This window comes from Chlorocebus sabaeus, chromosome 18 (genome assembly GCF_047675955.1).
Source record: "Chlorocebus sabaeus isolate Y175 chromosome 18, mChlSab1.0.hap1, whole genome shotgun sequence".
NCBI lineage: Eukaryota > Metazoa > Chordata > Mammalia > Primates > Cercopithecidae > Chlorocebus > Chlorocebus sabaeus.
In genome coordinates, this window is record NC_132921.1 from 50,214,073 (window position 1) to 50,237,895 (window position 23,823).

The 23,823-nt window shown below is 40.4% G+C and overlaps 1 protein-coding gene across 1 annotated transcript in view; it reads left to right on the top strand.

Annotated features, from left to right (window-relative positions):
• Positions 1-8,816: 8,816 nt before the first annotated feature.
• The window catches only part of KLHL14 (kelch like family member 14), a 101,792-nt gene continuing 86,785 nt past the window's right edge, over positions 8,817-23,823 (top strand). Inside the window, exons 1-2 of the mRNA XM_007974346.3 lie at positions 8,817-9,344; positions 11,358-12,350. Of these exons, the coding sequence (XP_007972537.1) occupies positions 11,401-12,350 (950 nt within the window). The 5' untranslated portion in view covers positions 8,817-9,344; positions 11,358-11,400. The remainder of the gene's footprint in view (positions 9,345-11,357; positions 12,351-23,823) is intronic.

Genomic DNA, 23,823 nt, shown 5'->3' on the forward strand with positions numbered 1-23,823 from the left:
ATAAAAGAGGACACAAACAAATGGAAGAACATACCATGCTCATGGATAGGAAGAATCAATATTGTGAAAATGGCCATACTGCCCAAGGTAATTTATAGATTCAATGCCATCCCCATCAAGCTACCAATGACTTTCTTCACAGAATTGGAAAAAACTGCTTTAAAGTTCATATGGAACCAAAAAAGACCCCGCATCTCCAAGACAATCCTAAATCAAAAGAACAAAGCTGGAGGCATCACGCTACCTGACTTCAAACTATACTACAAGGCTACAGTAACCAAAACAGCATGGTACTGGTACCAAAACAGAGATATAGACCAATGGAACAGAACAGAGTCCTCAGAAATAATACCACACATCTACAGCCATATGATCTTTGACAAACCTGACACAAACAAGAAATGGGGAAAGGATTCCCTATTTAATAAATGGTGCTGGGAAAACTGGCTAGCCATAAGTAGAAAGCTGAAACTGGATCCTTTCCTTACTCCTTATACGAAAATTAATTCAAGATGGATTAGAGACTTAAATGTTAGACCTAATACCATAAAAATCCTAGAGGAAAACCTAGGTAGTACCATTCAGGACATAGGCATGGGCAAAGACTTCATGTCTAAAACACCTAAAGCAATGGCAGCAAAAGCCAAAATTGACAAATGGGATCTCATTAAACTAAAGAGCTTCTGCACAGCAAAAGAAACTACCATCAGAGTGAACAGGCAACCTACAGAATGGGAGAAAATGTTTGCAATCTACTCATCTGACAAAGGGCTAATATCCAGAACCTACAAAGAACTCAAACAAATTTACAAGAAAAAAACAAACAACCCCATCAAAAAGTGGGCAAAGGATATGAACAGACATTTCTCAAAAGAAGATATTCATACAGCCGACACATGAAAAAATGCTCATCATCACTGGCCATCAGAGAAATGCAAATCAAAACCACAATGAGATACCATCTCACACCAGTTAGAATGGAGATCATTAAAAAGTCAGGAAACAACAGGTGCTGGAGAGGATGTGGAGAAATAGGAACACTTTTACACTGTTGGTGGGATTGTAAATTAGTTCAACCATTATGGAAAACAGTATGGCGATTCCTCAAAGATCTAGAACTAGATGTACCATATGACCCAGCCATCCCATTACTGGGTATATACCCAAAGGATTATAAATCATGCTACTATAAAGACACATGCACACGTATGTTTATTGCGGCACTATTCACAATAGCAAAGACTTGGAATCAACCCAAATGTCCATCAGTGACAGACTGGATTAAGAAAATGTGGCACATATACACCATGGAATACTATGCAGCCATAAAAAAGGATGAGTTTGTGTCCTTTGTAGGGACATGGATGCAGCTGGAAACCATCATTCTCAGCAAACTATCACAAGAACAGAAAACCAAACACCGCATGTTCTCACTCATAGGTGGGAACTGAACAATGAGATCACTTGGACTCGGGAAGGGGAACATCACACACCGGGGCCTATCATGGGGAGGGACTGCATTGGGAGTTATACCTGATGTAAATGACGAGTTGATGGGTGCTGACGTGTTGATGGGTGCAGCACAGCAACATGGCACAAGTATACATATGTAACAAACCTGCACGTTATGCACATGTACCCTAGAACTTAAAGTATAATAATAAAAAATAAAAAAAAGAAAAAATAGAAAAAATAAATAAAAAAATAAATAAAAATAGAAAATAAATAAATAAATAAATAAATAAATACCTCAAGATATAAGCAGGTCACCTGTAGGGAATCTAGCACTGCAGTCAAGGTAATAGATCCTTGTAAAGATACAATGATATTTGATTACTATCTGGGCATATAAATATTTGACTAAGAAATTTGGATCATTTATTTCCATTAACTGTAAAACTTTCAATGGGCTGCTGAATATTCCAACATAGCAATACATATATTCATTTTTAAGAATTGGTAAGAGAAAGAACAAAATTATTGCCACAAATGAAAGAAAAATTTGAGGGTGGAGAAGGTGATTTTAATAATTTGCAAATTTGGATGATAACTCTTTATGATAAACATTCATTGTCTTGCTTATAGAGAGTTTCATACCCTTCTAAAATGAGCACTCAGAGTATAAAAAATACTTTCCAATAAACTCCAATCCTTTGAAAACTTTTGATGCATATAAAATAATTTGTGAATATAAGTAATATAATTTCTGCCAATGCACTCAAAATACATTGACATGTTTTACTTGTTGTTTGTGATGATTTCCACAAAGATGACGGTAAATTCTTCTGACCTCCAGCTTCTGGGAAGTTTTCAAGGGGAGAAGAATATGTTCCTCCTTATTCTCCTGTTTAACCTCCAACTTATCCTGCAAATCACTAGGAGAGTTCCCAATTATACTTTGGGGAACAGTCAGTTCACTTTTCCTGAATGCAAGCCTATACAGTAGTTAAATGAAGGAAATGCTCTCTCTCTTCACATATGGGAAAACTGAGACCTGAATAAAGGAAAGTGATTTGTCAGAGACAGAAGCCAATCACAACACCCTCTCTCATCTCAGTCGTTGTCATGAAGGCCTAGTGCCAAAAAGCTACTTTTCAGAGTCCTGCATCTATTCAGCAACCTGTTATTAAATCATCATTAGTAATAAATATCCTTAGTTTTTAATATCCAATTGTGTTTATTGGGATCGTTCTCCATCCATCTTGATTCAGAATGCTTTTAGTGCTGCTTCCTCCTGCAGGAAAATCTGTACATCCTGCTTTTTCTCCTGTAGGCTGGCGGAGGACAGTGTAGCAGTCAACACACACAACCACCATTGGTGCATGGCTAAAGACCATGGCGATTTTACAGCATCTTGAACATTTCACATCCACAAAGTAGGAAATGGAGCGCTGCATCAGGCACTTCTTGTGTTTTCTCTCCTCCTTTTCTGAAGAAGGATGAAGAATTTCCTTTACAAGAGGCATATTCTCATGGGGAGATCATCACTGCCAGAAAAGCGAAATATCCTTAATTTTTAAAAATCTTAATTACTCAAGACATGCGTGAAACACCAATGTCCCCAGAGGGAAAAGGGTGATGGTTTTTAAAACTACAGGTAAACAACATATATAGACATAAAATATCTAGAGAGCAAAGCCAAAAATAGTAGTACCTTCATTAAAGTGACTAGTTGCCTCTTGAATAGCATCATGAATCCTTACAACCCTAAGAAAAGAAGATGTATTCTTTTCATCATTCAATATTTGTTAAGCACAAGGCATAATCTGTAGAAAAGAAAAAAAGGAAAACTAGGAAGAGAATTCTCTAGCTACATCTGTCTACTTTTTATTTAACAAATGTTCACAAAGCATTCACTATGTGTCTGGCACTGTTTTAAGGACCTACAAATATTTACGACAATTTAAACACCATAAGATCTGTTGAGATAGGTGCTATAATTATCCCATTCTCAAATGAAGAAAGCAGGCACAGGGAGGTTACTTGCCCAAGGTCACACCGATAGAAAGTGGCAGAACAGGATTCAATTCCAGGGAATCTGCTTCCAGAATTCATGTACAGAATTGCAGCTCTGTGCTACCTTTGTTGAGTAGTTTAGTTACTATTAAAGCAACTACTCTCTTCAAAGTTTTGGAGAGCTTTGCTGGGTGATTGTGGCTATAGGTAAAAAATTGGATAAAGCACTTACTAAGGTCCCATCAAACACTTAGCTATGTGCTCTGAGTAATAATTTCACAATAGAATAAATATTTTATTAATTTTAAGACAGTAGATCATTACAATCTGGAGATTGACTAATACCAGTTTAGTCAAATACCTGAGAGTCTCTGCTTGTTAAATTCTTCCCTTGTTCTCTCTGCTCTTTCTCTGATACATTTGAAAATTCACCTTCAATAGTCTATCAATATATTTACTGAATAACGGCTATGGGCAAGGCACAAAGCTATGTACTATGGGAGATTTTTACCAGAGAGAGGGCTTTTTGTCCCCTTGATGCTTACAATCTAGTTAAGATGGTAACAGATTTCCCTGAATAAGCAATTAACAAAGCAGTAAATAATAAATGTTGAAAGAGTGTTACAGACAATAAGTACTCTGAGGAAGTTAGAGATGTGTTTCTTTCTGCTTCAATAATTCCTTATACATACTCTTATCAGAGCAATTATCAAGTATAATTGTTCACTTGCTGAAGCTAATTTACCTGCTTGTCTCTTCTACTAGAATGTAAGCCTCTTGAGGACAAGAATGCAGTTTTATTCATCATTGTTTCCTTGATGTTTAGCACAGTGTCTGGTATTCAATAGATACTTAATATGTACTTGATGAATGAATGAATGCATGAATAAATAAATAAATGTTTCCTAGAGGCAGGCATTTCTTTTGTGGCCAGTGCAGTAGAATGGTAAATCCCTAGAGTCAGGCTGTGTTGGTTTGAACCTAAGCACTGCTTTTGAAAAGTTGTGTGATTCTGAAAAATTTACCTAATTTCTCTGCATTTCATTTTGCTTATTAGTAAAATGAAAATAATAGTACCTTTCTTCAGCAGCTAATTTGGCTACGGAACAAACTACCCCAAAAGCTAATGACTTGAAACAGCAGCCATTGATTTAACTCAGGGTTCTGTGGATCAGTCATTTGGAGTATGTTGGTTCTCCTGTCTCAGCTGGGCTCATTCACGCATCTGAGTTCAGCTATTGGGCAATCTGGGGAATGTTTTGTCCATGTGATGTGTCATCTTCTACCAGGCTAGCCTGGGCTTCATCACATGACATCTGGCAGGGCTCTAAGAGGGAGAGTTGAAACACACAAGGCCTCTTGAGGCTTAGACTCAGAATTGGCACAAGGTCGCTTCTGGGGCACATTCTATTGGTCAAAGCAAGTTACAAGGCCAGCTCACATTCAAGGATTGGGTAAGTCGAATCCACTCTTGAGAGGAGCAACAAAGCCACATTATAATGTTGTATGTATACCAGGAAGGGTGGAGACATTGAGCTGTTTTTGCAATCTGCCATACTCTTTCATAGGATTAGCAAGAGGATTAAGAACATAAAATATTTAAAGGATTTAGAACAGTGTCCACGACGCAGTAATAAACCCAATAAGTAGTAGCCATTGTTATTCTGTTGAAGGTTGCCAAGAAAAGTTTTATAGTGGAAAGAAATCTGAGTTTACTCTTGAGAGGTAAGTGGGATTTCTATTTGTAGAGAACGAAGGTCTCTCAAAAGGACACAGCCTAACAATAGGTGCTGTGGTTTAACAGTGGAGCGTGTCCAGAACAGGCTGCCCAGAGGAGCTAGAGCTAAACACTGGGAACCTAGAATGCCAGCCACAGAGTTGGGCTTGACAGCAGAGCAATATCAAACCATTGGCTTTTGCCTAACTGTTAGCCAATAGCACCATTTCTTATTGTTATTTCAGATACTGTGTTCTTTAATAAGCTTCTCAGTGCTGATGGTTCTGTGATATCTTTGACCCATCTACTCAAGATTAAAAAAAAAAAAAAAAAAAAAAAAACTAGAAATCTGTGAGTTGTGTCTGGATTTTGCTGCTCCCTAACTTTGAAGGAGCTATGTGGTCCTTCTTTACTCAATTTTATTCCAAGTGTAAAATGGAGTAATTTCTTGCTTTATCCATCCATTCCACAATAATGGTAATCTTAAAGGTCAGATCACATTGAAGTAGTGTTTACTATCCAAAAGACACAGGGGAGACCAGGCTCTGATGTTTATGCAATTTGATGATAACTCATAAATCCTAAGCAGAAAAGTCAAGAATAAAGAAAATAAAGTTTCAGTGTGGCTGCACCTATATGTCAAGCAGCAAAACATTTCTAGAACTGCTCTAAAGATAATCTTCAGTGCCTCCAGTCCAGTGAGACGATCCTGAGCAACTGGAGCCACTGATAGGCCTGGATCTCTGCCACCTTGAAGGCTGACCCGACCACTAGAAGCTAATGGCAGCTCTAGTAGACTGCTCAGTGGCCATGGTTTCAGAATCTTTCCATTGTACACAGTTTAAATGCAAATTCACTAATGAGTAATTTTGATAATTCTATGGAAGTATGAAGATGACTTGCATTAGGCGACTACACAATCATATTTAATTTTTTTAAAAAAAGACAATTCTGGCTCTTCTTATGCCATGTGAAATCCATCCTGCTGAGTGCTCCTGACTAGTCACGTCCTTCCTGCCATTTTAAAAACAATAGTGGCAGAGATGCAAGCTGCTGATAGTGCTCAGCAGGACAGATCAAACACACAGATGCAATTTCTGTATGTTGAACACTGAAGTAGGATAAAATTCAAATACTTACAATCGCTTAGTAGCTAGCATCTGATTGCTGCAAATTGAATCTTTCATAACGAGATTTATTGTAAATAGTGTCATCTCATTTGTGAGTTCTGCAATAATTTCAGTCAAAGCCAGTATAAGATACTGGAGGTGTGAGATTTATAGGACATATATGCTAGTTTATGCACAGATTACGAAGGGACGTTTTATCAATATTCTTTTTTAATTGCTTATAAAATAACCAGAATTGTATTTTTTTCTGAAATTTAAACATTATCAGATAACTTTAGAATGCAGAAGAAAGTGTTTTTATCCACTTCAACAGACATTTTTAGAATTGCCAGCTTCCAATCCCACTCTCTTCCCCTTCAACCCTAGTTGTTAAATAAGCATTAACATTATAGGTAGCTAAAATGTTTGAAATCTGGCTTTTATATCATTTGGAAGCAATAAAGAGCCTGGTAATCATAATTTGTGACCAATATATCCTATCCATAGAAAAATAGAAATTTGAAACTAAGCTATTTTGAGGCCTACGAACATACTTTCTTTCATGATAAAACAGGAAGGTGGCCATAATTTAAGTGATCAAATACTATTATTGCCTTTGGGCTTAGTTCCAAATACTTCATGAGAAGTCCATAAAAGATCAACATCAGAAGCATAAATAAAAATTGCACTTTACATGTATGAGAGTTTTATGACACTCCACATACTTAATAGCTTTAATTGCTAGTGACACAGAACTCCAAAAATGTTCTATCTTAGAGTCCCATGATCTTCCTGTTCAACACCCAAACAAGGGAAATTAAAAAAAAAATCAAAACAAATAATAGGACCTGGAGAATTGGATAATCTGTTCTCTTTCCTCTGCCCTAAACAACAGCAGCAAAATTCTTTTATATGATTTAATCATGTACTGGGGCATTTCCATTATAAACATAAATATGAGAATGCAGCATCTCAACAGGATCTGAATAAAGAAGTCTTACTCTCAGATAATCTAGAACCTTGACAAAAAAAAGGGGGGGGGCTTTTGTGAGGGTTAAATGTTTCAGTTTGATCCTTCTTCATTTATTTAAGAGTGAATATCCCATGTGCATGTTAACATTATCACTGTAAATGGGGAATCTCTATTTCTGAACCTAAGAATTGTTAGTTTTCCTCCCTTTCCTAAGCAGGTGTCTTTCCATCTCTCACAAATCAAAGAGGATGATGGGGGGTGTGAATAGATGTCTTGCAGTGGTGCCCTGATATGTAATTTAATAAGTTTACTCATCAGAGCACATATAAATTAGAATGAATCATATTCATATATTTAATAGCAAACAAAGCTCAATTTAGCTCATATCCAGTTTTCTTCGTGTTCATTTTACTTAAGGGCATGCCTTCCTTTTTCTGCTTCTTTTTTTCTTTCTTTCTTGGACACCTCCAACCCCCATTGATGACCGAAATGCAGGGCTGTAAATGTAAGGGTGCAATACATCATGAGATAAGTCTGGAGAACATGTCCTCTACCAAAATGCACATGAATCTCTAGTACAGCTAAAATTCCAGAAACATGCTGGGGTTCCTTTTGCATTTAGGTAAGCAGGGTCAAAAATGTGAGCACTAGGTGGTTGCCCTTATATATCAGATGAGTTCCAAAGTTGAAAGGTTACATTTGTGAAATTGCAGCTGGGTTTCCTAGCACTTGATTCTACCTCCTGCAAAACAAACACTCCTAATTGAAATACAAATCCAACAATATGATAATCTTTCAGTAAAAAAGAAAAATGTGACTTCTGCACCCTTATCTGTTGAAGAGCTGACAGAGAAGTTCAGAGGCAGTTGTTTCACCAGACAAAATGATAGAGAAAATATGTTTTCAAATAAGATCATAAACCTTGAATAGTGCTTTATGGGAAGCAAATGTAAAGCAAAGGGCTGTCCTCTATTCTGTCTACCAGCTCTACTCCCACCACCCTGGTGTGTATCCTCAGCCACTCACCTTTTAGGCAAGGGCTAGTATCTTCCAGGTCAGACCCAAATCCCAAATACCAAAACAGAATAAAGTGATATCTTAGCATACTTTGAGATCAGACTGTTTCTGCATTTCATAGTGCTGGGGGTGAGGGGGAGGTGTGGGGGGAAGGGAAAAACAGCATACCAATGTAGTGAAATCTGGAAACAACAGCATATATACAGACACAAAAAAAAGTTTGCATATTGCACAGAGCGCTTGAAGATCATAAATCTATGCATGAGAAAGATGTAGTGGAAATTTTGGGGGGGATTAGAGTTTATTTTTGTCATCTCTGTGAGACAGCTACTCATTCATCCAGATCACAGCTAAGAAAAAAGCTGGTCACAGAAATTAGCAGTTTCAGCTCAGCAGCGAAGTCGCCAGCCTGTGAAGGCAGAGAGAAATTGACTAATTAGCAATGCGCACTAAAACTTGACGGTTCTTTATAGAGAGAGAGAAGAGAGAGGGAGAGAGAGGGAGAGGGAGGGAGGGGGGGGCTCGCTTTTTCCCCTTCTTTCTTCCAAAGATGTTTGAAATCGCAGTCATTTACGCTCGACAATTTTTACAATAGCCTTGAGCCATAATTTTGCGAGTCTCTCCAGCATCCATCCCCCTGTATGGTCTCTCTCTACTGGCCAAGCACGACCGTTTCTCTCCCCAACCGTGGATTTCCTATTACTCTCGTTACGACTCACTGAGCCCCAGGCCCAAGGATAATGATGTGTTGTTTCTTGGTAGCATAATTTGTCACACGTACATTTTTTCTTCTTCTTCTCTTGCAGAAAGCTCTGCTCCCTCTCTCTCTCTCCCTCTCTCTCTCCCTCTCTCTTTCTCTCTTTTCTCCCTCTCCTACATTTTCTTGCTGTTGCTAATTCATGGTGATCAAATGATGTACGACAAAATAAATTGTAAAGAGTGACTGCCTGGAGTTGGGAACCAGAAGGTGTTTTCCCCCTCCCAAGGAGAGAGCAAACCTTTAAAAAGGAAGGACAATTGATTTTTGGGGGGAGCTTAAGTGAGCCTTGACTTTGCAGCTGGTTGAGAGCAGGTAAGTTTCTGGCCTTGTGTCTGCCTTGTGTGTATTTTGTTCTGTCTTTTGGGTTGTTGTAGGGGGAAGGGCCGGGGAGGGAGTCTTTCAGAGGTGTTGGGGAGGGGGGTAGTTGTATGGCAAACGCTCATAAAGAATAAAACTCCTATTGCAAGAAATAAGCAGATGAGGAGGAAAGGCAAGGGAGGAGAACAAGAAGGAAGGGGAATAGGAAAAGATGGGTGGGGGGGGGGGGGGAGACAACGAAGCGGAGAGAGCTAGAGAGAGGTATGACCGGGTCCTCTTAAAGGGAGAGAGACTCTAAGATGTTTCAGGCAAGCCAGAGCTCTGGGGGCGGGCGTGGGGGTGCTGCCGAGGGAGGGAGCGCGAGGGAGGGTAGGGTCCACCTGGAACGGGATGGTAAAGTGAGTCGAAAGGAGCCCAGTCCGGTATAGATAGGAAGCCGGCGATCCAGGACCGGCGCCAGGCAGGGCAGAGTGAGCCGCAGTGGAAGGGGCAGGTCCGGCGGGATCCCTCTGAGCCGGGAGGCGGCGGCGGTGGCGGCGGCTCTCCCGGGCGGGCGGACGGGCGGGTGCGCGGGCGGGATGCGAGCAGAGGGTCCCTTTCTGCTCAGCCCTGGAAGGTGCAATTACAGGTTAGGGACCGAGCGTATCGATTTCGCCTCGCCTCCCCCACCCTGCCCTCCTCCGCCTAGATGCCGGCGGCTCAGACTTTTTACAGAAGTAGTTCCAGGGCCGGGGGAGTGGGGGTGCCCGAGTGGGGGGCCGCTGGGGGCTCTACCGAGGGGGTCAGAAGGCAGCTGCGGCTGCTGGCCACGATGCTGGGTGGGGCGCAGAGACCCCGCACCCCACTGCGCCCCCGCCCCCCCACTCGTTCCACAGCCCCCACCCCTTCCCCCAACACCTGCCTTCTAACTTGAACTTCTCATAGTTACTGGAGTTAAAGCGACTGCGCCTGGTGCCCGGGAGGGAAAATCCCTCCCGGCCTCCCGGCCTCCCGGCTCCCGCTCCAAACGCGTCCTCAAAGCCCCACTTCCTCCCCTTGGGTCCTCGGTGCCGCCCCGCACTGGAAGGGGAGATAGATGCCCGAACTTCCGCGCTTTGAAATGAGCGAGACGGGGGAAAGGGGGCCACCGGGTGGGGGTGGGGGTGGTGGAAGGATTCTCCTGCCAGGTTTAAAGGCGTCTCTGGAAAATTAGCCAAACTGAGTGGTGACGGGGAAGCCAACAGTTTGCGAAGCAGGGAAGCGGGCAGGGCCAGGGTGAGGGAAATGAGCTCGAATTGATAAGGAGAGCTCCCGCCTCTGCCGAGTCCACTGAGCGGGTCCTCACCGCGCTCCGCTGCACTTTTCCGGGAGAAGAAAGGGCTTTATCTCCTCCCTCAGACTACTAGCCTAGGAGTTTCTCGGGGCAGCATGGATAATCGAAGGGGGTCCCAGCTTTTGGAGAGCTAAGATTCGCCCACCCCGCACGCTTGTTGGGCCCCTGTTCCTACCCCCTCCCCCAAACTGGGCCAACTGCGGAAAGCAAAGCTTCGGGCATAAGTTGACCTGAAACCTTCGCCGTCCGTCGCCTCTGCGCTTTCAGGGCACCCCTGGCTCCCCACTCCCTGGCCTTTCCCTTCATCCGGCCCGGCATGGACACGAGCCCACGAGGTGCCTCGGCCTCAGCCGCCACTTTGCCGTCGCTGCTGCCACTGCTGTTGCTGCCAACAGCTGAGGTGGTTTTAGGAAAGTGAGGTACGAAGTGTGTGGCAGGTGGCGAGAGGAGTCGCAGGGAGCAGAACCGGCGCCGGGACCCCAGACAGGGCCCTTCTGGTGGCGCTCACGGATCCAGCGTCTTCGGACTTTCCTCCTAGGGTCGGGGTCCGGAGCGCGCCAGGAGGGAGCCAAGCTGAGCCTTGTTTCTTGTTCTTCGCCCTCCCCTCCCCTCCACACCCTTCCCCACCCCGACCACACCCCACCCCATCCACCACCCTGCTCCCCTCCCTCCCATCCCCCACCCCTGTCTGCCAGGTTGGAGGAGGGTTTAAAGCCAGGTGCACCGAGTCAGCTCGCCATGTCCAGATCCGGGGACAGGACCTCCACCTTCGACCCCAGCCACAGCGACAACCTGCTGCACGGCCTCAACCTGCTGTGGAGGAAACAGCTGTTTTGCGACGTGACCCTGACGGCCCAGGGCCAGCAGTTCCACTGCCACAAGGCCGTGCTGGCCTCCTGCTCGCAGTACTTCCGATCGCTCTTCTCCAGCCACCCCCCTCTTGGGGGAGGGGTCGGCGGCCAGGACGGCCTGGGGGCCCCCAAGGACCAGCAGCAGCCGCCGCAGCAGCAGCAGCCGTCACAGCAGCAGCAGCCGCCGCCGCAGGAGGAGCCCGGGACTCCTTCTTCCTCCCCCGACGACAAGCTGCTGACCAGTCCCCGGGCCATCAACAACCTGGTGCTGCAGGGCTGCTCGTCCATCGGGCTGCGCTTGGTGCTCGAGTACCTCTACACGGCCAATGTGACCCTGTCCCTGGACACGGTAGAGGAGGTGCTGTCGGTCAGCAAGATCCTGCACATCCCCCAGGTCACCAAGCTCTGCGTGCAGTTCCTCAACGACCAGATCTCGGTGCAGAACTACAAGCAGGTGTGCAAGATCGCCGCGCTGCACGGCCTGGAGGAGACCAAGAAGCTGGCCAACAAGTACCTGGTGGAGGATGTGCTGCTGCTCAACTTCGAGGAGATGCGCGCCCTGCTGGACTCGCTGCCGCCCCCCGTGGAGTCGGAGCTGGCGCTCTTCCAGATGTCCGTGCTGTGGCTGGAGCACGACCGCGAGACCCGCATGCAGTACGCGCCTGACCTCATGAAGCGCCTCCGCTTCGCGCTCATCCCGGCCCCGGAGCTGGTGGAGCGGGTCCAGTCAGTGGATTTCATGCGAACCGACCCGGTCTGCCAGAAGCTGCTGCTGGACGCCATGAACTACCACCTGATGCCCTTCAGGCAGCACTGCAGGCAGAGCCTGGCCAGCAGGTAGGAGACAACAAAGAGGAGGGCGGGGGTGGCGGGGGTGGGGGGGAGAGCCAGAGAGGCCGGAGGGAGGGGAGGGGGCAGGGAGGAGGGGAGAGATGGGTGGGCTGGGCGGGTGGCTCCGGCAGGATGAAAACAAACGCAAACAATTCAGAGTGTGTGGGGAAAGTTGATTTCAGAGTCCCTGAAAGGTCAATAGGGAACTGGCCTAACAGCATCCCTGAGCGCTCCAAAGCCGAGGTTCTAGATATCTCCAGAGCCGTAAACATGGGAATTGTGGACTCAGACTGAAATTGACAGGCAGGTGGGGCCAAAGGCCAGGAGAGTTAGAAGTGTAGCTTTGGCAGTCTCTCCAAGCCAGTTCTACCTACAAATCTCAAGATGGGCTTGTTCTAGAAAAGGGATCCTGTGGTGAGGAATGTCCACTTCACTCCTCCTCAGTTCTGCCTTGGGTGAGCAGAAGAGCCCAGGCGATGCTTGCAAAGGAAGGCTTTCATGGTCTTGCTGTCACACACTCAAGTTGTTTCTTCATGACTGGGATCTGCTCCCTGTGGATGTCAGAGCTCCAAAATGCTTTGTCTATTAGGGTCACTACTGGAAATGCTGGTATCATGTGCCCAGGCAAACTTTTCTATGTTGTGGAAAGCCTTTCCTTTTCACTTTTAAAGGAGAGTAAAGCAAGAGATTTCAGGGTGATGGGGTGAATCTTGCCTAGTAACTCCCATTTCTGAGAAGAGTGCCGTTGAAAACTGGGATGGGGGAGTGGAGAGTCTTCTAGCTCCAGCTGGGCTGTGTGCCTGCTCACCAGTGACAAAGAAGTTGGGGAGTTGTTGCTGCTCCTGTTGTTGCTAGTTAGAAACGTGGCTGTGTGTGTTGCAAGTAGGATTTCAGGGGAGAGAGAAATGATGCCTTTTAAAAATGCTGCTGAGATAAAAATGTTGTAGGAATTGACAATCGTGTTTTATTGGCTCCAATTTTAAAACCATTTTTAATGAGCCCTAGCAAAGGGTTTCTTTCTCTTTTTAGAAAAGAGAAACAGTATCCTCTCAGTTTCTCATGATAAAACATCATGATTCCAGATGCTAGGCTACTCCAGCCTAACCACCAAAGTGTTACATTAGTAAAGCAAATGGTTTGAAAATCTAGCAGGGCATTTTCCCAATCAGAATGATGTCTAAAGGATGGGACCCACCTTGTGCAGCCTTATAGAATTACATGGGGTGTGTGTGTGTGTGTGTATTTCATTGTATTTCCAGCAGACCTAGGTAACTAAAGTTTCAAGAACTGGAAGATATTCTCTACACTTTTTTAGGCGGCTCTAGTGTTAAGGAGAGGCCAAGAGTAGGCATGAGGAATTTTGAACTTGTAACAAAACCCTGTAAGTTGATTTTTCTAACATCTGTGGGAGATGAGTTAATGAATCGTGGTGTCAAAAGATGATAATAGGACAATAGAAGAAACAAGAATCTAAATCCCCTTGTGCTTTTAACAGTGAGCACAAGAGGCCAATGAGGAAAAAAACATGAAAAGTATTTTTATTTTATTGGAATTTTTCGCTTGTCTAAACATCCAACTGGCAAACTCAGTGTGATGGGCAGTGGGCATTGGTGATTAATATTCTGTCATTTTAATATTTACCACTTTTCAATGACCTACAAGTATACTTCTTTTAGCATATATCATACATAGTAATTCAGACAACACAGTTACAGTTCTGCACATACATTTACTCATACTTTTAAAAATATGTATAATGCGGTATAAATTCAGAAACCCAGAGGAATAATCAAATTAAGATTTAACTTATTCTAAAAGTAATTTTGGCAGAGGAGCTTTATAAATTTGATCCAGTAAATAATTTCTGAAGCTCTCAATGCACTTTTATTTAATAGGTATGCCCTAAGATTCGATGTTAGAAGAGTTGACTTTCAAAATGCAAAATCCATTTCCCACTTTAGTCAAGATTCAGCACACCAGCTAAGGCCTGCTGGCTCTGTCCTGGTGGATGACTGAGATACCAGGCTGCCTGGCTCCGTGACGACACCTTCCAGCTTCACTGGGCCACATCATTTGAAGGATATGTAGTGGTGTCTGACCACTAAATGCTTACAAGTGTCATGGATGCTGCAAGAATCTGATACTTCTGCAGTAGGAAGAAAGCTGTATTTTCTTTTAAAAGAGAAAGATATAGAAAAGAAAATAGTTCATGCGAACCTGTCATTGACCTCAAAATAATATAATTTGGGTTTTATTCCATTATTGGTAAATGTAGCACTTTGAATTTTACAGACTAATTACATTATTTTAATTTTAATTCACAGGAAGAATGCCAAAATAACCATGAAGTTCCTAACTTTAAAGTAGACAAAAATGCTGTAAGTTGCAACCAGCAGTATTAAATCAGCCCATTTATTATAGCATCAGTGTAATATAAAAATGTTCCCTCAGCCTTATGTGTCGCTTAACAGGGGGATAAATGTGTTAACCAATTGGTTTTGAGATTACATCACTTTTATTGAAGACAATTGAATAGAAGGACCTTGTATTTATTACTTTTTATCCACCTGTAGTTTTTAAACTCTAAATATAAAAGAGTTTATTAAATTCAGAGAGGCAGATGAAAATGTAAAATTGACCAGTCTTTTGGAATAAGTACAAAGTATAAGCAAATAGAATAACTTCAAAACAGAATTCACTTGTTAAAGAATATATTATCTATAGAAAGTAGAGATATTAATATAATCACAATTTAAGCATTTTAAAGATCATTAAATAATTTTGCATTTTTATTAAGTCTAGAAAAGTAAAGGAACTCAAGTATAAAATCTTTATACAAATGCTCAAATTAATTTAAAAGATTCCCTCTTGTTGCTTAGTTTTTCTAAGTTTACCGGTTGCACTCAAATTCGTATTCCATTTTACCAAACTTAACATAAGGACAATAAGTAAAATAAGAAACTTGTCACTCTGTATTCAAATACACACAAAAGTAATTTAAGATGACAAGACTTGACAAAGGATATAAAGTTTCAGTTAGACAGGAAGAATAAGTTTTAGTGATCTATTGCGTCAGCAACGTGACCACAGTTATTTAAAAAGTAGTATATATTTCAAAATTGCTAAAAGAGTAGATTTGAAACATTCTCAACACAAAAACATGACAAAGAGGTGAGGTGATGGATAGATTAAATCAGCTTGATTTAATCTTTCTGCAAGTCAATATTAACATCATCTAAAGCATGAAAATTTAGTTTCATAAAAGTGACATGATATGCAGTGTTTAGTACATTCAATGTAAATAACAGAAGACTGATAGTCTAAATTTAGCTTAAGTAACCCAAATAGTTTTTGTATTTGCAGTTTGAAATTTTAATGTATAATTTAGCAATTATCCCAAATAAATCAAATTGGACTAGATATTAATTAACTGGATAAAATTAACTAATGTTTTACATTTTCATTGCACCTCACACAATGTAACACATAAATGCTTATTAAAAGTTGAATGAATTAAGATTATGAAATAAGAAAGGCTCAGTGTTGTACTTCATCAATACATTAATCTACGTTACTGTTGCACATAACAAAAGTTTACTGAACCTTCTCCAAGAAAACACCTGTAATAGAAGTACATTCATGAAATGATCATATTTTTTAAGCATTTAACAACTAGCTATTATGTCCTGTGTGGGGTTCCATATCAAAGTGTAGTTTTAAAGAAATTATATTTTATAAACAACAGGAGACTACCTAAGATTTCATTTACTACAAAACATAGTCTATTCATAGATTTCTCATAAATTAATGTAAAAATCTATTTAAACATGAAGGGTACTGATTATCTATCTGCTAAAATGACTTGCAATAACTAAAATGCCATTACATTTCCTAATATACAGTTTTCATTCCTGGCTTTGGTGCTTAGAAAGTGTTTCATTAAATGTAGGACAATATTTTCTATTGGTTCTCTTTCTAAGAACTGAATAATAACCTTAACAAAGCAAACTAATCTTGTATCCATGCATTCTCTAAATTGTTACTTCCCTTTATATCAATTTGATACCCTCAGATTAAAAATTGTTAGGTAGTTAAATTTTGTATCAGAAATTATTCAACCATTCAGAATACAATTTGTTTATTATCTGAAACAGGACCATTGATTACAAAATTACATCAACCGGTGTGGGAGTCAAATAGTTACATCCTACAATCAGAAGGCAATTAAAAAGGATACCAATGCATTGTATTGAAATAGAGGACTTACCGTTAAAAGTGGACATTTTCCAGTTTTAATTCATGCTTGTATTTTTACCATTTTTATGAACATGAGGTTCACTCATTACCTTAGCAAATTCTAAGTATCCCAATTTTCTTAACTTAAAAAAACAGTAAAAAATTTGTTACCTTTTTTACAACTGCTACTGCGTAACAGGTGATGTTGACACACTTCACAAAACATTAATTAATTGAATTTTCGTAATAGCCCAAGGTATGGGTACCATCGTTAGCCTCATATAGATAAAAAAACTGATTCACAGAGAAGTTAAGCATTGCTCTGTGATTGCACAGCTGAACCCAGGCGGTGTGGCAAGTCTATGTTGTCATTCACAGTGTGCTGTTTTTTACTATCACTCCTCAAATGCTAGCCAGGTTGTAATCTAGTAATTGACTGAAGAGTTGCATGTAGACTTAAGACTTTTCTTTTAAAAAGAAACTTGTGAGGGTTAAATATTAATGTATCTGGCTTTTAAAAAAAATTAGGAGAGTTGTTTTTCCAAGCCAGGGGTCAGCAATTTTTTTTCTATAAAAAGCAACACAGTGTTTATTTTTGGCTTTGGGGTCACAAGGTCTCTGTTGCAACTATGCTACTCTTCCCCTGTTGTGCAAAAACACAACTGACAGTACATAAATGAATGGGCATTGCTGTGTTACAGTAAAACTGCATTTGTGGGCACTGAAATTTCATATAATATTCGCATCATGAAATATTATTCTTTAAATTTTTTCAACCTCTTGAAAACATAAAAGACATTCTTAGTTTTCAGGCTATACAAAAATATAAAAATAAGAGGTGGACTGGATTTATTCTGTGAGCCACGGTTTGCCAACCCATGTACTAGGCACTTGGGATATATCAGTGAAGAAAATGGACAAAAACAATTTGCCCTTATTCTAGTGGAAAAAAATCCCCATTAGTCTTCATCCTTCCATTTGGAAAGAACTCAAGTCTAAATAATTCTACCGTGCTAAGTTAGAAGGTAATTTTTCCAGAATATGACTTAAGGATTTGAATAGTGATCCTTGGAAGCTAAATAGTGATTAATTAAAACAATGGATGAGTTTCTCATTTTTTCAAGCATACTGGATATAAAACCTCCTAATGTAGAATGGTCATCATTATTCAGAAGAGGCTTAAACATTGTTTATATGATATGTTAATCATTTCGAGCAGGAAATCAAAGTAGGCGAGTATATTTAACACACTGAGATTATACGGGCACATATTCAGCAAACTAATCTAGGCAAACTAATCTGAACTAAATGAACATGTGAACAATTATTTTTCTGAGTGTCAGTCTGTATCTCCAGCTGCTTTGATCAAATGGCATGTGTTATCAGGATTCCTGACTTCTGAGTGGATCAACTGGATTGAGTATAGATCCTGCCTGCCTTCTGCAAAGTGAACCACCTCTGGAGGAATACTTACCCCATCGTAGGTTTGTCTTATGTGTCTGTCTCAGACCCCAATAGACAGTGACTTCTCTGAATATTTGTAACCAAAGCACTTAACTCAGTGCCTGACCCTTGATCCAAAAATGTGAGTTCGTTATATATTGCTATTGGTCTTAAATATAATTGAGATAGACACTTAAGGTTGGCTCAGTGTCAATCTACAAAGCTAATGTGCAATAAAAATATAGGTAATTTTAAAGATGATTACACACATGCAAACATACACACAACCTGTTATTTGCCAACAATAATAGTAGCTATCACTGACTGAGCAACTACCACAAAGCTTGACTTATCACTTTCAGTGTTTCTAATCTTTACAGCACCCTCTCAGCCTTTTTAAAGATTAGAAAACTGGGACTCAGAGAAGATAAGTAATTTATCCAATTATCTGAATAGTGTTGAGTCAGAGGTCCTTATCACCAGGGGAATACCCTGCCATTATGAGTGTATATTGGAGATGTGGCATCGACAAAAGACAAACTCTGATCTACACCTTCCACTTCTGTTTTACCACACCACAAAAGTCATTAAAAGTTCCTGCCATCTAACTCTTCTTCAGGCCACTCAACCAATGAAGAATGAGGGGAAGACATTAGAAAGTCAGAATTCTATCCTTCTGGTCTACAGCACTTAATTATTAGTTCTGAATTAAGGGGCTAAATAATGAAGTTGCTGAGATTTGGCACTATAATATTGACTTACTAAAAATAGAATGAGCCAATGCACTTTAAATAAAGAAAGAAAAATAAGAACTTTCAGTTTAACTATGAAAAATAACTATGGGGGGGGGGGGAAGAAAAAAAACCTTGAAGCTTGAATTTGAACCAAAAGTTGTTTTTCCTGGATTTCTGTGCACTGAAGTACTAGAGGGGTGTCAGATTTGTTTTTGTGACAGTAAAACACTATTCATGTTGGTGATGCTTTCAGGTAATTAAATAACCAGGTAGAAGCTGAAATTATAAAAATACCTGTATATTTTACTAACATAAAATAAGACCTCTCTAACTGAAAATTTATTCTGTTTATGTTTTGTTTCAAGAGAATCATTTTAACAATTGTTAGATCATAAATGTTTGTCTTCTCTCATTCATTCAGAATTCAGAAAATACGTTCATTTTCCATGTCCTTTTCATTGATTTCCAAGATAATTCACAATACATGAATTACTACTGATGATTTCTTTAAATTAAAACAAAACAAAAACACTATTTTGATATGGGTAGGAGGGTGACTTAACCAGAGAAAGGCTATCTGTTGTAATACGATGATATAATGAGTGTGTTCATTTTACTATAAATACCAGAGAGGTTTATCTATTCACAAATAATATTAATGCATATAGGATTAGAACTATTTGCAACATTAGAAGTAAAGCAGAAAGGTGCTAGGGAACGCCTACCATAAAAAGAGAACATAAATTATAGGGTAATGAGAAAAAGAAGAAAAACAAGAAGTAAGAAAAATGCAAGGAAATAAGGGGCATCAAACAAGTTATTAAGAATGTGAACTATCTGAAAAAGGAAGAAAAAGAAGATGGGCAAGAAAGTTCTAAAGACTGGAAATTAGGTATTCAATATTTACAAATCAAGATAAGTACAAATCAAGACACACTTAAATCATGGCATACCCAACCTTATATAATTTAGAGTTATAGACAGAGTTCCATTAAAAAGAAAACAAAAAAGTCAGTCCTCAAAAGAAAGAAAATATTGTCACAAGAAAAAAATGTCAATCATGGTACCTTACCGCCTATAATTCCATTTGGTTCAATAACTATGTATATGTAATCTGAGTTAATAAGATTTTTTTTTGTTTTTTTTAAACCCATCGTTGTGCTAGGTAATGCAGTAGTTTCAGAAGTGTCAGAGTTCAAGGGGGATAACCCGTTATGTGAATATAAGGAGATAAACATATAACTGCATTGGTTGCAAAATCATCTTAATTCCCACTGTAATTTGACCTGGCAAAAGACCTGAGAAGCAAGGAGAACTTCAGGACCTCTGACAGCTTTTTAAATGCAGGCCGATGACTGTGTCACACTGATAGTGAAAACTTAGAGTGATGTACTGCAATTTGCTACTAATCAGAAGTTGTTCTGTGGACTATCCCCCACATTTGCATTGCGCATATGTGGTACATCAAGCTCTGAGCTAAGTTCTGAGATACAGAGTTGAACAAGACAGACACATTTCTGACTGCATGCAATTTACAGTAAAAAGAGAAAGAGTAAATAATAACACAAAATAATCACACTGGCAATACATAATCTACAAGAGAAAAGTGACATGGGCTGGGACACTTTGTAACAGACAGCTGTAACCTTATCTGAGTGACTGGAGAAGACCTTCTCTGCAGCAAAGGTATAAGATGAGCCTGAAAGATGAGCCATTCTAAGTAAGGGGCCTGGGGAGAAGGCAAAGTATGCAATTGGAGAGGCAAAGCTGAGAGAAAACCACGTGCAAAAGCTCCCGGGCAGAAAAGAGCTTGGCATCTTCCAGGAACTAAAAATTAAAAATAAAAATAAAAAGGGTGTGTGGCTACATTTGTGGCAAGAGGGGTTGTCCAAATCATACAGGAAGTTGTAGGCCCTGCTAAGGATTATTTACAACATAGATACATTTTTAAATGGAAAAATCAGCATGTTTTTCAGTTGAACTGAGAAAAGAAGTAATACTATTGTGGAAACACTGCTGCCTTTGAAATCATAAACCTAAATGGACCTGGTTCCACTTCAGTCGAGTTCTGCGGCAGTAACATGGGCTAATAATTATAGTTCTAACTACTTACCAGGGTTTGTAGAAAGATCAGCTGAGATTGTAGAAAAACTGAACATAAAATGCTGTTTTAAGTTTGTATATTATTAATTTTAAAGGACATATTTAGCAACACTTACCTGAATGCACTTTTGCCTATCAAAAAAACACTAGGACGTATTCGTGATGTCACTGATAGCACAGAAATAGTCAGAGACTGTTAACACCAGGAGAATGAAGTTGGAGGAAACCAAAGGTGAAACCAAGGGCATCAGAAGGAAGTGGGAGCATGAGAATTTTCGACAGCTCTCAGCAATTTATATTTCATTCTTCAAAAGGAAAATGATGGCTGGTTGAGTTACAAATGTCTTTCATTTCTTCCTTTCATAGAAGAGAGTTCCTCTTCTTTTTAATCTCATAAACTTAAGCTTAGAGACTTTCTTTTCTGCTGCTCCCAAAGCCTTTCACATGCATATGTCTGGCTTCTTTGCTCCCAGAGCGCTTGTGAGGGGGGTTGGTAAATTGCACCTGCGCAGGGACTCTGAACTTCCTCAGAGCTCAGCTGGGCCACCGTATGGAGACTGGCTCACTGGAGGCTGCAGAGAAGTGAACTGAAGAATTACAGTCGGTTTCACTTCCCTGCCTTATGTGCCTTCAGGTGCCTCTGAAGACAGGCGAGGCCAGTGAAATGGAGAGGAGGAAGAAGAGAGAAAGCAGCAATATCTGAGAAGAAAAAGTCCTTGAAAATGTAGAGGCATTGTTGAAAAATATGGAAAGATGAATGTGTGTGTATGTGTGTTTGTGTGTGTGCCTGTGTGTGTGTACACAGTCCAATCGCATATTGTTGGGTGCTCCCTTCAAATTTTCTACAGAGTCATTTCTGAGATGTGTTTTTATCAGATAAATGTCTATTTTGAATGTCAGGGCCGGGGTGGGATGGTCCACAATTCACAATCTGGCACTGAGTGAGGAATTATTGGGCTGGGAGGGTCAATTTGTCACCAAAAATAAAATAGTCATATTTGTAAATCCTTCTTAGAGCGAAACAACAGACGGCTGTCTGGCTCTGATTTTGAGCACCCCTCAAAACCAACCACATCAGAGCATCCCATGCAACATGATGAGATTAAAAGAGGGAATAACCTCTGAGTCAGAGAGGGAAACTTTAAAGGAAGCACTTTAATGCTATCAGGTGTACACTAGGCCCTCACCACTTTCTATTTCATATGCATTAACAGGAGTTCACTGATACAGTGAGAGATCCCAGTCAGTATGGGTGTATTACAGAGGCAGAAGTGTGTGCCCAGTAGCACAGATGAATTTGGTGGATTGGTTACTATAGCAACTGTACCACCATGTCAGTAGCAATTCCTGTAATCTCCCTCTCCTAAGGTTTCGTAAGCATTCACTCCAAAATGACGAGAGAGAGAGAGAGAGAGAGAGAGAGAGAGAGAGAGAGAGAGAGAGAGAGAGAAGGTTATAATGCAGATATCTTAAACACCTGTATTGTGTAGTAATTAAGACCTGAAAGTTAGACAAATGCTAGTTTAAATCTCACCTCTACCACTTACAAGCTGCTTCTCCTTGGGTAATTTACTTAACCTATTTTCAGATTCCTTACCTATAAAATGCACATCAGAATACCCACTTCATTAGGGCAATTTTAAATGTAAAATAATGTATGTACATCACTTATTTATTTATAGCCTGGCTATAAATATTCAATGATTGATAGCTTGGAGTTTTATAGGAATAGTTCCATTTACATCTACTTACCTTTCTGTTCAGTTGTTAGGACTTCCACTTCCATACAAAATGTTTAGAGTTGGATTTCCACATGAGTCCTGGCACTGTTCTGATCATGATTATGCTTCTGCTGAAGCATTGTCCATTTTAGTCATCATTTTAAGTTTATGTTCACTTTATCCACCTTTGAGTGATGTACAGAGCCCAGGCCAATCCTGGAATTTTATTCCATCCTTTTGATCTATTCATGCAACCAGAAAATTTAGAAAACCCATGGTAGATTCACATTGAGCAGTTTTATTGAGATGTAATTAACATACTATACAATTCACCCACTTAAAATATATAATTCAATGGTTTTCAGTATGTTCACAGAGTCGTGTGGCCATCACCACAATTTTAGAACATTTTAATCACTTCCTCCCCCCAAAACCTCTATCTGTTAGCAATCACCAATCATTCCCTCACCACCACCGTCATCTTCCCCACTCTTAGCCCTAGGTAACCACTAATCTACTTTCTGTCATCAGAGATTTGCCTATTCTGGACATTTCATTTAAATAGAATCATACAATATATGGGTTTTTCTGAATGGCTTCTTTCATGTGGTGTATTTCCAAGGTTCATCTATGTTTTCACAGGTAATACTACGTTATTTATTTTTATGGCTGAATAATATTCCATTGTACAGATAAACTACATTTTGTTGTTTATCCATGGACATGTGGGCTGTTTCCACTCTTTGCTATTATGAATAATGCTGCCCTGAGCATGCCTATACAAGTTTTTGTATGAACATATCTTTTCATTTCTCTTGGGTATGCATACACCTAGGAGTGGGAATGCTGCCTCATATATTAATTCAGTTAACATTAAACAAATATTTAACCTTTTGAGGAGCTGCCAGATGGTTTTTCAAAGCAGCTGCACCATTTTACATTCACACCAGCAGTTTATGACAGTTCCAATTGCGCCACATCTTCACCAATACTCATCTGTCTTTTTCATTATAACCATCTTAATAGATGTGAAGTAGTATCTCATGGTGGTTTGCATTCCCCTAATGGCTAATCATGTTGAGCACCTTTTCATGTGCTTATTGGCCACTTGCATATCTATTTTGAAAAATGTCTCTGGGCCTGGTGGTGCATGCTTGTAGTTCCAGATACTCGGAGGCTGAGGCAGGAGAACTGCTTGAACCCAGCAGTTTGAGGCTGCAGTGAGCTATGATCGGTCCACTG